Consider the following 15,024-nt stretch of genomic DNA (forward strand, 5'->3'; position numbering starts at 1 on the left):
AGACCAGGGGATTTATCCTCTTTGAGTTTGATTGGTTTATTTAATATTTCTCCTCTTTTTATTTTAAATGCAGTTATCTCATTTCTAATCTCATCATCCAATGTCATGTCCACCTATTCTGTCTCCCTGGTAAATACTGAAGCAAAGTAATTACTTAATATTTCTGCCATCTCTCTATCGCTGCCTATGACATTATCCTGTCCATCCCTTAGTGGCCCTAGTTCCATCCCGACTTTCCTTTTTTTATTTATGTGCCTGTAAAATATTTTACTATTTTGTTTTATGTTCCTTGATAATTTAATTTCATAGTTCCTTTTTGTCTTTCTAATTTTTTTTTAACTTCTCTCCTAATCTCTTTGCATTCTCTCTTGTCATGCTCTCCCCTGCTGTCCATGTACTTAGTGTATGCCTCTTTCCTTACCCTTAATTTTTCCCTTATGTCTTTATTCATCTATGGTGTCTCATTAGTGTTTAGCTTGTTCTTGTTTTTTAGTAAAATATATTATTCCTGGACTCTGTTGAACACCGTTTTAAATATTTCCCACTACAGGAAATTCTCTTTTTACCGGCACCTAAATAACCGGAAATCTCTCTTAACCGGCAAAATTCAGGAGTAGGTTCAGGTAAGTTTTACTTCATATTAGTTACCGTGTAACCGGGGTTCCTGGATCTGTGGCCGTGTAACTGGGGTTCCTGCACCTGTTGCCATGCAACAGGGACGCCTGGATCTGTGGCCGTGTAACCGGGGTTCCTGCACCTGTTGCCATGCAACAGGGATGCCTGGATCTGTGGCCATGTACAGGGCTCTCATACCTTAGTAAGTATGCCTCTCTGTAATTCGGACTTTTTGATCAACCGGCACCACACCGGTCCCGTCGGTGCCGGATAAAAAAGAGTTTCCTGTACTTTTCTACATCATTGTTTGCCAATATTGTTGTCCATTTTATTTTCCCAAGTTCTAATCTGAGCCCAGCAAAATCAGCTTTTCTCCAATCTATTACCCTGGTCTTTGTCATACTTATGTCCTTCTCAATTATTATCTTAAAGCATATTATGTGATGGTCACTATTGCCCAGATGTTCCCCTACTTTTACTTCTCTTATCTGCTCTGATTCATTCCCCATTACTAGATCCAATAGCGAAGCCTCCCTTGTTGGGCTTCTTACATATTGGGTTAGAAAGGAGTCCTGTACACATTGTAGGAACTCCATTCCCTTATCCCCTTTACCTACCTCTTCTGGCCAATTAATATCGGGGTAGTTGAAATCCCCATGATTATTATTCTATGTTTTTTACTCATTTCCCTAATTTGTTTGCATATTTCTTCCTCCATCTCCCTTCCACTATTAGGTGGTCTGTAGACTACACCTATTACAGTAGTGTAATTGATCCTTTATTATCTTTTATCTCTATCCACATGGATTCTATTTTTGTCTTGCTGATACCAGCTTCACTTTTTTCTACTGTCATTATGTTATCCCTAATAAGTACAGCTACTCCACCTCCCATTATTCCTTCTCTATCTTTTCTAAATATGTTATAACCTGCAATATTTAATTCCCAGTCGTGACTTTTCTATAGCCATGTTTCAGTAATCCCTACTATGTCTAGTTCCTCGCAATGTATTATTGGTTCCAGTTCCCCTATTTTATTACGGACACTGTGTATTGCTGTACAGGCAGTTTAACTCATTTTTAATAGCAGTTCCTCTCACTTTATTGTTAGCCATCTTTTTACACTCCTGTTCTATAACTCTATTTATTCCCTGGCCATCAAATTATATCAAATGCACTACTGCTTTGTTGGAAGTTAAAATATGAATGTTTGCAGGCAACCTTTTCAATGTTAGAATTGCATTTCTGTACCAAATCTAGCACATTGGCCCAGTACTTCGGGTCCCAACGCGTGAGTAAAGACGGGGTACTCACGCGTGGACCCGATGGAAGTGCCGGTTTCTTGCATGCACAGTGCATGCGCGGGAAACTGGCATTTCCTCCAAGGGGTTCAGATGTCCAACGCGTGCGCGCAGGACTCTGCGCGCATGCGTTGAACTTCCTTCTTTTTTACAGGTTTGCCCGTGTGTAAGGGCCTCAACTTTTATGTAAGGACTTGATTCTTTAAGGTAAGTGGTCTATTATTTTAAATTATAACATTTTTTCCACAGCTTTATTGTTTTTAAGGACTTTACAGTAAGTCAAGTGTATTTTTAGACCCGATTTTAAAAAAAATTATTTTTTTCAAAAATTTGAATAATTGTTTAAAATAGTTTTTTAAAGTTATTTATAGTTCATTTAATTAGTGGGATGTTTTTTAAAATTTTATTTAAAGTTTAAGTAGTGTTTTGGGCACCCGTAGTTTTCATGAGTTTGATAATTCTTACTATCAAACTCATGAATGAAGTTTTCCCTCCCCTGATTGGCTGCCCAGTGCTCACCTGATCCCAGCCGGCACATCGAACTAACTACGCCGCTGGATCAGGCAAGCACAGCGCGCCGACAGCTGAACTGGGCCAGTGACAGGAATTCCAAGCAAATATTTATCAAAATCCACAAGCATTAATAGCTAATTTATATTCTAAGTTTGGTATTGGTGCACCTCAATACATTAGTTAACAGTAAAACAGAATCAATTGGCCCTGATTTCAACTCCAGGTGGCTTCCTCGCTCAGGCCTGAGTTAAAATTACAGTCAGGTCTCAATGATGTCATCGGGCCGTAACATGCAAATGTAAAGAAGGACCCTGTTGGCTCCGGATGTGTGACCTTGCTGCCTACTCAGGAGAGCAGGATAAACTTGCAGATGTTGCAATCCTGGCGGCTTTCAGACAGTTAAGAGCCAAGGCAATTTTAACTGCCCACCTGCCAGGTTTCTGCTGAGTGAGTAGGGTTAAAATTGGCCTCAATGGGAGCGACTGGCGATTCATTTAGTTGTAAGAATTTGGTCTTTAACTTGTTGTAAACTGAGTATCACAGACTACTTACTGTCAATTGAGAGAGAATGGGAGAGGATTTTTCAAAAAATTACATAGTTTGCTTTTTCACTAAAATATATAAACAGAATAAAATATGCCACTAGCTATGCAAACAATTGACTCTAATACTATACCAATTCTAAGCAGATTTTTAGGACTGTTTCTTACCAGTGGTCTCAGATCGGGATGTGTCAGGACGTAACCATTGTTGGTGATTGCAAAAGCATATCCATGAACGCCTAGCTGTAATTAAAAATATGTAAAACAAGCTTCAATCAGAATTTACTACATAAGAAGAAGAAATAAAGTATCGTGTACATTAGTCTTTAAAAATTGTTGCTTTTATATTACTGGAACAACTGATATCAGACATTCCAAAACAAAAACTGACATCACAACAGTTTCAACTAATAAACGATTCTTGTAACACCAGATGCAAATTTCAACATGTACAATGACTATTTAAATTTATTAAAAGACAGCATTTATAAAATGTATTCGTTCAGCGCAATCTCAGTTGACTAAAAGTAGCTAAATGCCACCACTTACCAGCTTTTACAAAATAGGGCGTCAATCATATCGATGATGAGAAAACCTATTATGGCTGAGGAATTCCTCGAAGCTGCTCTGGCTCCACCGCCGTAACTTCACCGGAAAGTGCATCGGAATCCCCATTTACGCAAGTAGCCGGGGTTTCTCCCACACTTCAATTGAAGTAACGCTGGCAGAGCCAGAACAGTTCTGAGGAATTGATTTGTGCTGTAATTTTTATTATTAATTTCAATTTGTTAAATTAGATTTGTTGTATTGTGGTATTTTGTGTCAGTCAAAGGCCTGTTACTGTGCCTGCACCATTGACAACACTGCTTTATGTTCAGCTGGATGGTCTGATTTTATAGTACATTTCACTTGACCTGCCAAGCAGGAACTCACAAATTCAATGGCCGGAATTTTGCGGGGGGTCATCGGGCGTGATCGGTGGTAGATCGGGTGGGAAAGTGGTTTTTCTCTCCAGCGGGTCTGGACGCCACTGTGAAACCGTTGCCACACGCCTTTCCCAATGTCAGGTCTGTCAGCGCTGAGCAGACCCGACAGGCAGCGGCGGGGGAGTCAATTCAGGTAATTAGTGGCTTCTTCAGAGCCACTTAAGAGTGATTTTCAGCTTACCTTTTGCATTTGACAGCTTGCCCACCGGGTCCACGCTGGTCGTGGACCACGTCTGTCAAGCTGAGGTGGGAGTTCAGTGGCCATTGCTCCTGCTGATTCCTCGACAGCTTCAAATGTAAAGTTAAAGCTCCCACCTTACAGAGATATCTTCCCTCAGCCACAAGCTCTTCCTCACTGCATTTCCACAACAGATTCACCATGCTGCAAGTCTTTACACAAGTCTCCATTCAGTCTGACCTCATTACCTCTCTCACCATTGACAGATCGCTTTTGTCATCTCTACTTCACCTGCCATCTATTCCATCAGCATGGGTGCCCTTTATACTCTCTCACCTTGGTCCTAAGAATCCCACCACAATCAGCCCCAACACCAGCAGCACCAGGCACACCAGCAGCACCAACAACAACACCAACCTTCTCCGCACAACAGGGATGGCCTCACCATGGCCAGATTTACTTCACTTGATGCTGTACACCCTGACTGCCACATGATGCGCCAGGTTGGCACCACCCCACACCAACACCATAAAGCATCCCCACAATGCCCAAGCCTTTCCTTTCACACTCATCTCCATCGTGAGGGGTACCATTATGTCTCACCATTCACTGCAACTCATTAAGCCACTTCAAAAGGTGCACACAAATCTGTCCAAGAGTGCAAAGTGTTGAAAATAAATGTTTTAATGTTTGACATCACATTAACAGAAACTTTGCATGAACATTGCATAAAACACCCAAGTGCCTACCCTTGTGTGTTGTTAGTTGGTATGATTGCACTAGGATGAGGGTGAGTGTGAGGGGTGGCTAGTAAGATGGGGAAGTGATACTGTAGATAGAGAGGGATGGGTGGAGGTGCAAGGTAAGTTGGTGAGAGTAAGGATGTGCAGGAGTAGGGTACGGAAGGCAGAGTGATGGGGATGTGATGAGAGGCACAGCAAGATGAGGTTGAATGTGGCTTTGTACTAATATTTCATGATCTACTGAGATCGTTGAAATGTTTGCAGCACTGCATCCAGGTCCTCCTGACCACACCCCTGCTTGTGCCCTTCCCTGCAATGTGCAACCAGGCTGTGTTGATCTCCTGGGGAAGTGTCTTCCGCCCATGGGAAGGGAAGAGGACCTCCATGCGAGAGCCTGGGTGCAGCTGTGTGCCTTTGTGCAGTCATTGTTAGTGTTTGCAGCACCTCAATGCTGTAGAATACTGACAGCACAACTGTCAAAATCAATTTGGACATGGTCCCTTTAAGGAAACCGGCTGTTGACGCATCAAATGATGTCACCAGACCCGCTTCCTCTAATTGTCCAGGAAACGCGCTGGGCCCCATCAAGGGAAATTAATTTCACAGAGCCGGATGGAGCAAGCAGCGGGGCCGTGACCCGCCACTAACATCACCCACACCGGACCCACTGAAGTTAGTAAAATCCCGGCCATTGACTGAGACATAAAACAAGAGGTAGCAGGCATCCCAAGGCTTTTTCAGTTAATATCACATCAGACCAAATGCTTCAAATATATGCCAAGTTTGTCTGATTTAAATTCAAAGTTTGGATGTAATAATGGGCCAGAAATTCGGGTCCAAATGCGTGAGTACGGTCTGGGTACTCACGCATCTGGCCGGTGGAAATGCTGGCGTTCAGCATGCACAGCGCATGCGGGGAACGCCGGCATTTCCAGTCCTCTGAACGAAGGGGTTCAGAGGCACAGCGCGTGCGACTGCACAGGCAGCGCTTGCGCAGTGAACTTCGTCGATTTCATTCATGGATTCAGTGAGGGCAAGTCCTTACAAGTTACACTTGAAAAAAGCATGTGTAAAGTTGTTCCAAGGCTGCGGAGGAAGATATATTTTATCGTGGAGCTTCTGAAAGGCAATATTTTTGTTTGGGAAAGGGAGGGAAGTTATTTTAAGAAATTTTAAGTAAGTTTTAAAGTTTACATTTTTTTTTTTAAACGGGTTTTCAGTACGGTAGGTAGAAGGAGCAACTGTGGCTGTGTGAATTGAATGTGAAAATGAGTGTTCTAAAATGAGTAATGTAACATTTCCAGCACTTTTAAGAAAGAAACTTTTCATCAGTAATAAGTAATTATGTATGTATGTCCGCATATATTCCTTTACGTATATGTATGTATGTTTTATATTCCTTTACTTATGTGTATGAATGTATGTTTTTAATTATGATTTTCCAATAAGTTACTTTCTCTGAAAGTCATAATTAAATAATACATTCATACACATAAGTAAAGGAATATATACATAACACGCAAAGGAATATATACAGACATACATACTTTCAGAAGCTCCACGATAAGAAATATCTTCCTCCGCAGACTCTGGAGCAACTGTACCCATGCTTTTTTCATGTGTTAGTTGTAAGGACTTGACCTCACTGAAAGCATGAATGAAAGCGGCGAATTTTACTGTGCACGCGCTGCCTGTGCAGTCGCACGCGTTCTGCCTCTGAACCCCTTCGTTCAGAGGACAGGAAATGCCGGTTTTCCCCGCATGCGCTGTGCATGCTGAAAACCGGCATTTCCTCCGGCCAGACGCGTAAGTACCCCGACCGTACTCGCGCATTTGGAAGGGAATTACTGGGCCAACATTTTACATGTCAATAAAATGAAAAATTTAACAATTGCACGATTTGCCCCCTCGCATCTGTGACTGAGGGTCCAAGGAGGTGCATTGCGCAAGAGGTCATCGTCGTACGTATCCTCACACTGTTCCCTTTCGGGAACTGTATGAAGTGGTGGAAGGATTTATGGCCGTGATTAACGCTCATTCCGTGACCGTAACCATCTTTGAACCAGCCATTAGGGTGGTTAGTCCTATGGCGTGAGGGTTTTACGGGCTCCCACAACCCATCTGAGGGGGGGGGGGCCACCCACACCCACGGACGCAAGTATCCCGCTGGATGTCCACCCAGAATTTATAGTTGGAGCTCCGACTCCACTTGCCGGGACTGTCTGGAGTGGGGTTCGAAACCCTACTCCTTCTGGCCCAGCGGCGGGGATGCTTACTGCTACGCAAAAGGCCCACTCCGCACAAAAGGTGACACCCATACGTTTCCTGCGCCTTTTCCCTCCCCGTGACTGGAGCCCTATGCTGCCACTTGAAAGACCAAGCTATCATCTGCCCTTTTTGCGGCGCCTTTGACTTCTCATTACCAATGATGAGCAGGCGCTGCGCCTCCACCTCCTTGAGGAGATTGCTGAGGTCATCATCAGTTCAATTGTGAGTTCTTTTAATGCCGTGAATTGTGCTCATTCCAGCCATTTCACGTTGCTAATCGGATTGGGCCTTTGGCATAGCGGTAGGATCCCCGCTGCTGGGCCAGATCAGGGTAGGGTTTTGAACCCCGCTCCAGACAGTCCCGGCAAGTGGAGTTGGAGCTCCGGCTCTATATTCTGGGTTGACATCCAGTGGGATATTTGCGTCCGTGGGTGTGGGTGGCCCCCCCTCCTTGTATAGCTTGTGGGAGCCCGTAAAACCCTCCCGCCATAGGACTAACTGCCCTAATGGCTGGTTCAAAGATGGTTACGGTCACGGAATGAGCGTTAATCATGGCCATAAATCCTTCCACCACTTCATACAGTTCCCCAAAGGGAACAGTGTGAAGACACGTATGACGACGACATTGCTAAATAAATAAATGGAATTTAAAAAATTCTTTTAGGGCTTTTAAAAGTCTTTAAATTGCTTTAATTCTGTTTAAAACTACTTCAGATTCTTCAAAATAATGTAAACGTTTTTAAAAGTTTATAAAAGTTACCAAAATCTTCAAAAAACTTCCAAAAACCTATTTAAACTGCTGCTTTGCATGTAAAAATGCTTAGCAGCTTGTTAGAAACATTGGGGGCGTGTCCTGTTAAACTGAGACCTCAAGGGGCGTGTCTCAGTTGCACAGCGCGCTACAGGCTTCGCGCTGGCTGCACTCCTGGGCGGCGTGACGTCATACGCTGCCCGGGATTCTTCTTTTTCAAAATCGAATTCCAGGCATCCCTGGAGGTCAACGGCCAGCGCGTCGGGTAAGTGCATATCGGGGCCTTGCACGCGCGGCAAGCCCCCGATCTGAATTTCTGGGCCAATATCTAGAAGATTCTGAGATTCAAGTGATACAAAACATGACTGAATTCAGAGTTCAAAAATGCCATCTCAAGTACAAGTTACACCAAACTGATTCATTGGGAACAGAGGGCCCATTGGGTTAGTATTGCAGGTAAAGAAAAACGAATGTACTGTTGAGGCTGCCGCGGAACACGAATGGAGGCCGAACCGATCTGAGGAACACATGGCTTTTTATTACATTCTCTTGAGAGATGGTTGCCCCAGCTCTTCTCTCTGCTAAAACCGAAACCAGAATGGGGCGACGCCCGCGCTTTTGTGTACACACTGAGGGCGACGCCCGCTCCTTTGTCATGCCTTAAAGGCAACATGCTTCTTAAAGGCAAGGTGCCCAATTTATTGTCCACGGACGGAAAAGTGGATTGCGCCCGTTTAGGTGGCGATCCGCCACACAGCTCCCCCCAGAATCCGCTTAGGAGGTGTGGACGAGACGGTGCGGCAGTCTGATGGGCCGGCCGGAGTGGCTCTTGTAGGACGCTGGTGGACGTGGAACGGCCGGGCGTGGAGCAGCCGGGTGTACTGGCTTGAGGGCAGGTTGGCCGCGTGGCGGTGGACGAGCTACTGGGACCTGCTCACCGGGCTCCGAGTGTGCTGGCTTGAGTCGGTCAACCGACACTTTTTCAGTCCTGTCGCCCACTTGTAGGGCGAAAAATTTGTCCCCAGCCTGTAGCACTTTGTAGGGCCCGTCGTATGGGGGTTGAAGGGGTCCGCGGTGGGCGTCGTGCCGGACGAAAACGAACCGTGCCTGGTGCAGGCTTAGCGGGACGTGTGAGGTGGATTCGCCGTGCCGGGCAATGGGCACCGGGGCGAACTGTAGCGCCGGTGTGGCGAAGTCGTGGCGTTGCTGGTCGGCTGACCAGGGTGTCGTGGCAGTGGGCAGGAACTCGCCGGGTATGTGCAGCGGCTGGCCGTACACGAGCTCTGCTGCCGATGCGTGGGGGTCTTCTTTAACCGCGGAGCGCAGGCCGAGGAGGACCCACGGGAGTCGGTCGGTCCAGGTGCCATCCTGGAGGCTGGCTCGAAGAGATGCCTTCAAGGATCTGTGGAACCGCTCACACAGTCCGTTGGCTTGGGGGTGGTACGCTGTGGTGCGGTGAATGGTCACCCCGAGATTGCGTGCGATGGCGGTCCAGAGTTCAGAGGTAAATTGCGGGCCTCTGTCCGACGTCATGTCGGAGGGGACGCCGAACCGTGCGACCCAGGTGCTGACGAAGGCTCTGGCGATGTCGGCGGTGGTGGTAGAGGTCAGTGGAATTGCCTCGGGCCAGCGTGTGGTGCGGTCGACGATCGTCAGCAAGTGCGTGTGGCCTTGCAACGGCGGCAGGGGCCCGACGATGTCCACGTGGATGTGGTCGAATCTACGTGAAGGGACGGTGAACTCCTCGAGGGGTGCTTTCGTGTGTTGCTGCACCTTGGCCCGTTGGCAGGCTAGGCAGGAGTTGGCCCAAGTACGCACATCCTTGCGAAGGCCGCGCCAGACAAAGCGGTTGGCTACCAATTTGATGGATGCGCGGGCGCCGGGGTGGGAGAGGTTGTGGAGAATCTCGAATACCCGGCGGCGCCAGGACGCTGGGACGACGGGCCGAGGTTGAGATAGGGATATGTTGCACTTGACCGTGACTGCGGTCGGGCCGCAGGCGACGTCGGCCAGGCGTAGCCCTGGTAGGTTGGTAGGTGCGGAGAGCAGATCAGGGTCCGTGAGCTGGTCTGCTGCGAGTTGAGCGTAGTCGACTGCCAGGTGTGCGGCGTGGATGGCGGGGCGGGAGAGGCAGTTGGCTACCACGTTGTCTCGGCCGGAGACGTGTTGGATGTCCGTGGTGAACTCGGACACTGCCGCGAGCTGGCGCTGCTGCCTGGCGGACCAGGGGTCGGTTGTCTTTGCCATTGCGAATGTCAGGGGTTTGTGGTCGACAAACGCAGTGAAGGGGTGGCCCTCCAGCAAAAACCGAAAATGGCGGACCGCCAGGTACAGCGCGAGGAGCTCGCGGTCGAAGGTGCTGTACTTGACCTCCGGGGGGCGTAGTTGGCGGCTGAAGAAGGCAAGTGGTTGCCAGGCACCGTTGACCCACTGCTCGTACACGGCGCCGACCGCGTGGTTGGAGGCGTCCGTGGTGAGCGCTACTCTGCCATTGGGCCGTGGGTGCGCGAGCAGGGTGGCGTCGGCGAGCGCGGTCTTGGTGGAGTTGAAGGCGGCTGATACGTCTGCCATCCATTCGACCGCCAACTTGCCACTCCTGCCCCGGAGGGCTTCATACAGGGGCCTCATGAGGGACGCCGCTTTGGGGATGAAGTGGTTGTAGAAATTCACCATCCCGAGGAACTCCTGGAGTCCTTTGATGGTGGTGGGGCGGGGAAATTGCTGGACGGCCTGCACCTTGGTGGGCAGGGGAATGGCCCCAGCATGGGTGATGTGGTGGCCGAGGAAGTCGATCTTGTCCAGGCCGAACTGACACTTGGCTGGGCTGAGGATGAGCCCGTGGTCACTGAGGCGCCCGAACAGGATGCGAAGGTGTTCGAGGTGTTCCTGCTTGGAGGGACTGGCTACCAGGATGTCGTCCAGGTAGACGAACAGGAACTTCAGGTCCCAAAGGACCGAGTCCATGAGCCGTTGGAATGCCTGGGCCGCGTTTTTGAGGCCGAAGGGCATCCGCAGGAACTCGAAAAGCCCGAAGGGGGTGATTACGGCCGTCTTGGGGACGTCCGCGGGGTGGACGGGGACTTGGTGGTAGCCGCGCACCAGGTCGACTTTGGAAAAGACTGAGCGGCCGGCCAGTCTAGCCGAGAAGTCCTGAATGTGCGGCACGGGGTACCGATCAGGGGTGGTGGCGTCGTTGAGGCGGCGGTAATCCCCGCAGGGGCGCCAACCCCCGCCTGGTTTGGGGGCGATGTGGAGTGGGGAGGCCCAGGGACTGTTGGAGCGGCGGATGATGCCGAGCTGTTCCATAGTGGCAAACTCGGTCCGCGCGATCTCCAGTTTGGCCGGGTCCAGCCTGCGGGCGTGGGCATACACTGGGGGGCCTGTGGTGGGGATGAAGTGTTCCACCCCGTGTTTGGCGACCTCCGCGGAGAAGGTCGGGTTGGTGAGGGCCGGGAATTCGGCTAGGAGTGCCGAGTAGTCATCCGTGGCCCGGGCGTGGCACTGTGACGCCATGTCGGCAGGTTGACGGGGGGCCATGGCGCCCAGGATGGGGGACATGGTGTTCATGTCCACGAGGCGGTGTCGAGGGATGTCTACCAGTAGGCCATGGGCGCACAGGAAATCTGCGCCGATGAGAGGGGAGAGTACCTTGGCAGTGATGAACTCCCATCGGTAGCGGCGACCAGCGAGGTCGAGGGTGACTGTGCGGGTGCCGTACATCCGGATGTCCAAGCCGTTAGCGGCAGCCAGCGCATGTCCTCGTTAGCCCTTTTGGATGTCGAGGGCGGAGGCCGGGATGATGCTGTGCTGAGCTCCAGTGTCGCACAGGAACCGGTGGCCGGTTTTGTCATCCGTGACATACAGCAGGGAGCCCGCGTGGCCCACGGCCATCGCGGGGGCTGGTACGGGGGCGGGCTTGAAGGAGCAGGGAGGTGTGCACCGTTGTGTCCTGGCGCCAAACCGTGCGTGGTAGTAACAGTAGCCCGGGTTTGTGGGGCGCGAAGGCCCCGTGGGCCCCATGGCTGCGTGGTGGCCGGTGAGGGGCGTGCCCAGGCTGTGGCTGCCAGGTCCGGAGCGACGTCGCGGCTGGAGTGAGCGGACAGCAGCTTGTCGGCCTCGTCGGCCAGGGCTTCTAGGTCCGTGAGGCCGGACGCCACGATCGCTGGGCGGTAGCTGGCGGATGAACAGCGTGCGGAAGAGGGACCCGGGTGGGCTCTCGTCGGTGAGTGAGAGCATGTGGGAGAGGAGGTCTGACGGTGAGGCGTCACCGAGGCCTGGAAGGTCGAGGAGGCGGCAGTTTCGCTGGTATGTCGAGGTCGTAAATTTTTTAAGGAGCGCGGCCTTAAGGTGTGCATACTTGCCCTCCTCTGGTGAGTTCTGCAGCGCTATCCAGACCTTCGTGACTGTGGAGCTACCGAGTGATGCGACGAGGTAGTCATACTTCGTCCCATCTGTGGTGATGTGTCGCAGCCGGAATCGGGACTCAGCTTGGAGGAACCAGGCTTCGGGCTGGTTTTCCCAAAACTCCGGCAGTTTCACGGAAACTGCGTTCGTGTCCGCCATTGCAGTGCTCAGAATACGTTCTGAGCGTCGGGGTCACCAATGTTGAGGCTGCCGCGGAACACGAATGGAGGCCGAACCAATCTGAGGAACACATGGCTTTTTATTACATTCTCTTGAGAGATGGTTGCCCCAGCTCTTCTCTCTGCTAAAACCGAAACCAGAATGGGGCGACGCCCGCGCTTTTGTGTACACACTGAGGGCGACGCCCGCTCCTTTGTCATGCCTTAAAGGCAGCATGCTTCTTAAAGGCAAGGTGCCCGATTTATTGTCCACGGACGGAAAAGTGGATTGCACCCATTTAGGTGGCGATCCGCCACATTACTATCGGAGAAGCTGTGTTGGCATAGATCGACACTCTACTGTGAAACCGGTAGCCTAGGGTACACACTGAAAAGTAACTGGTTAGGCAACATTCAGTCTGGTTATATCTTTCTTCTTGCAGAAGAGCTACCACCTGAAATGCTCTCAAACCTATTTTATTTGTGCCTACTTTCGAACTATCATTTGCCATTTTTATTTTTATTCAGACATAAGTACAATGTTATTCAAACAAAAATGAATTTAAATATATTTTTCGATGTAGTAGAAGTCTTAACATTAACTTTAAACATAATGGAGTGTCGTTAAATCAACCAACGAATGTTAACATGTTTGACTTGTGTCGCTTTGAATGCAAGTACCCTCTCTGACACGGGATATTGGTCACTGTGAAGCAAAAAAAAACAATTGCAGGAATTATGCAGTAGTTCTTAATGTCCTAGTGATTAATAAAGGTCACAAGTCCATACTGTATTTCATTATAAAATACTTAACCCTTTAATTATACATTGTATTCCTTAATTTGTGAAATCCAATATATATAATAAAACTGTCTTCAATCAGTTATTGAAGCTTTGGGGCGAAATTGGATGCCTTTGCGATATTGGGTGCCCCGGGGGCGCTAACGGGGCGCAAATGGCATTACGACTGAGCACAGCGCTGACATTGACTCCCGCCATATTCAGCGGGAGTTTTGCGGCGGCGCTTCAGCATTGCGCCCCAATCTCCTTCGCCCGGAGATTGTGACGTCATCGCTGTGCGCATTGCCCCGGTAGTGCCCTGACCCGAAATTAACTTCCTCCCCCTGCAGCAGCGCCGGTCAAAAACACCAACAGCTGCAGGAGGCGTGCATCGGGTGGCCGGCCACCTCGGGGGCGATGATTAAAGGCGAGGTGGTCGAGGTTAGTAAAAAAAAAACTTACCTTTCTTGTTCCAGTTTTTTTTGCGGATTCCTGCCTGCGATCGATCAGTCCGCCGCTCTGCTTGAGTGGTGGACTGATCGCGCGGGATCGCGGCTGCCTTGGTGGTCCAGGTAGGTACCTTTTCTATTGCAGAACCTGCAGCGATGGCCCTTCCCCTTCAGGGAGGGAAGGAGCCTTTGAACGCAGCAGCGCTGCACGGCCCAGTGTGCAGTGCTGCTGAAGTCTCTGCCCCGCCTGCTGCTGATTGCGCGCCAAGAAGGAAGTGGAGTGCTTGATTTAGCGTTCCACTATCTTCCTGGAGCGCAAACGGCGAATTTTGCAAAGGTTTGAAATCATTCGCGCCTGGTGCTAACTTTTCAAACTCTTAAAAATTAGCACCCCAAACGGGGCGATAGTGAATTTCTCCCCCAAAACAGGAAACTCTTTGGTATCCGGCACCGACGGGACCGGGATGGTGACGGTTGATTAAAAATTCCGGATGACGGAGAGGGTTATCTACCGAGGCTATTTTTAACAAACAAAAATAAAAAAATCAAGAAATGTGCAGTATACAGTAATTGGGTACTCCCAGCAGCGCGGGAGAGTCAGACTCCTGTTATTGAGGTGTTCGGACTTCCGACAGCGCCAAGAAGCCGAGTAGTGGCAGTTTGGAGAACTACCCCCACTGACTAACTCGGCCACCATGGGAGACTCGGACTCGGCAACATTTCCGGTTATTGAGGTGTTGTTTTCGGAGTATGAATTTTGCCGGTTAATAGAGAATTCTGGATATTTAGGTGCTGTTTAAACGAGAGTTTCCTGTATATTTAAACACTAAGAGGCACTGTTTATCTGACAGCCCTAGATTCTTTTTATGCCATGTACGGTAGTAGAGAGAACTGTTTTTGTGACTGTTTGAGCCCTATTTTTCAGACACACATAGATTTTGCACTTGGCTGTTGTGAAAAGAGAACTAGCATAATATTATAGGTTGTGGCTCTCCAAGTGCTCCTGCAATTATTTTGTTATCAAAAGCCATTGCAAGGGCTGTAGCCTGAGAGTGCTTTTGCAGCCATAGTTTTGTGGTGGTGAACGTCACAGTACTGAACCTGACGACTCCCAGTGATTCAGAGATACAGAGGGCTGGATTTTATCAATAGAGGCGAGTAGGAGGCGGGACTCCCACTTTTGGGGTTGTAGTCCCGCCTCCATCGAGTTGTGGCCAACCCACTCGATTTTCCCTTGATTGACATTGTTGAGCCTGCCGAGCGGGCTCAGCAGGCCAATTAAGGGCCACCCGGCAACAGGTGACGTCACAGACAGACATTTCATCTGTCAAGAGCTT

The 15,024-nt window shown here is 49.4% G+C and overlaps 1 protein-coding gene across 1 annotated transcript in view; it reads right to left on the reverse strand.

Moving 5' to 3' along the window:
• cacna2d3a (calcium channel, voltage-dependent, alpha 2/delta subunit 3a) overlaps positions 1-15,024 on the reverse strand; it is a 1,196,772-nt gene that overhangs the window by 339,495 nt on the left and 842,253 nt on the right. The window contains exon 16 of the mRNA XM_086001643.1: positions 3,139-3,213. Within this exon, the coding sequence (XP_085857769.1) occupies positions 3,139-3,213 (75 nt within the window). The remainder of the gene's footprint in view (positions 1-3,138; positions 3,214-15,024) is intronic.

Source organism: Somniosus microcephalus, chromosome 11, assembly GCF_052327205.1.
Source record: "Somniosus microcephalus isolate GS21.2 chromosome 11, FLI_Smic_1.0, whole genome shotgun sequence".
Taxonomy (NCBI): Eukaryota; Metazoa; Chordata; class Chondrichthyes; order Squaliformes; family Somniosidae; genus Somniosus; species Somniosus microcephalus.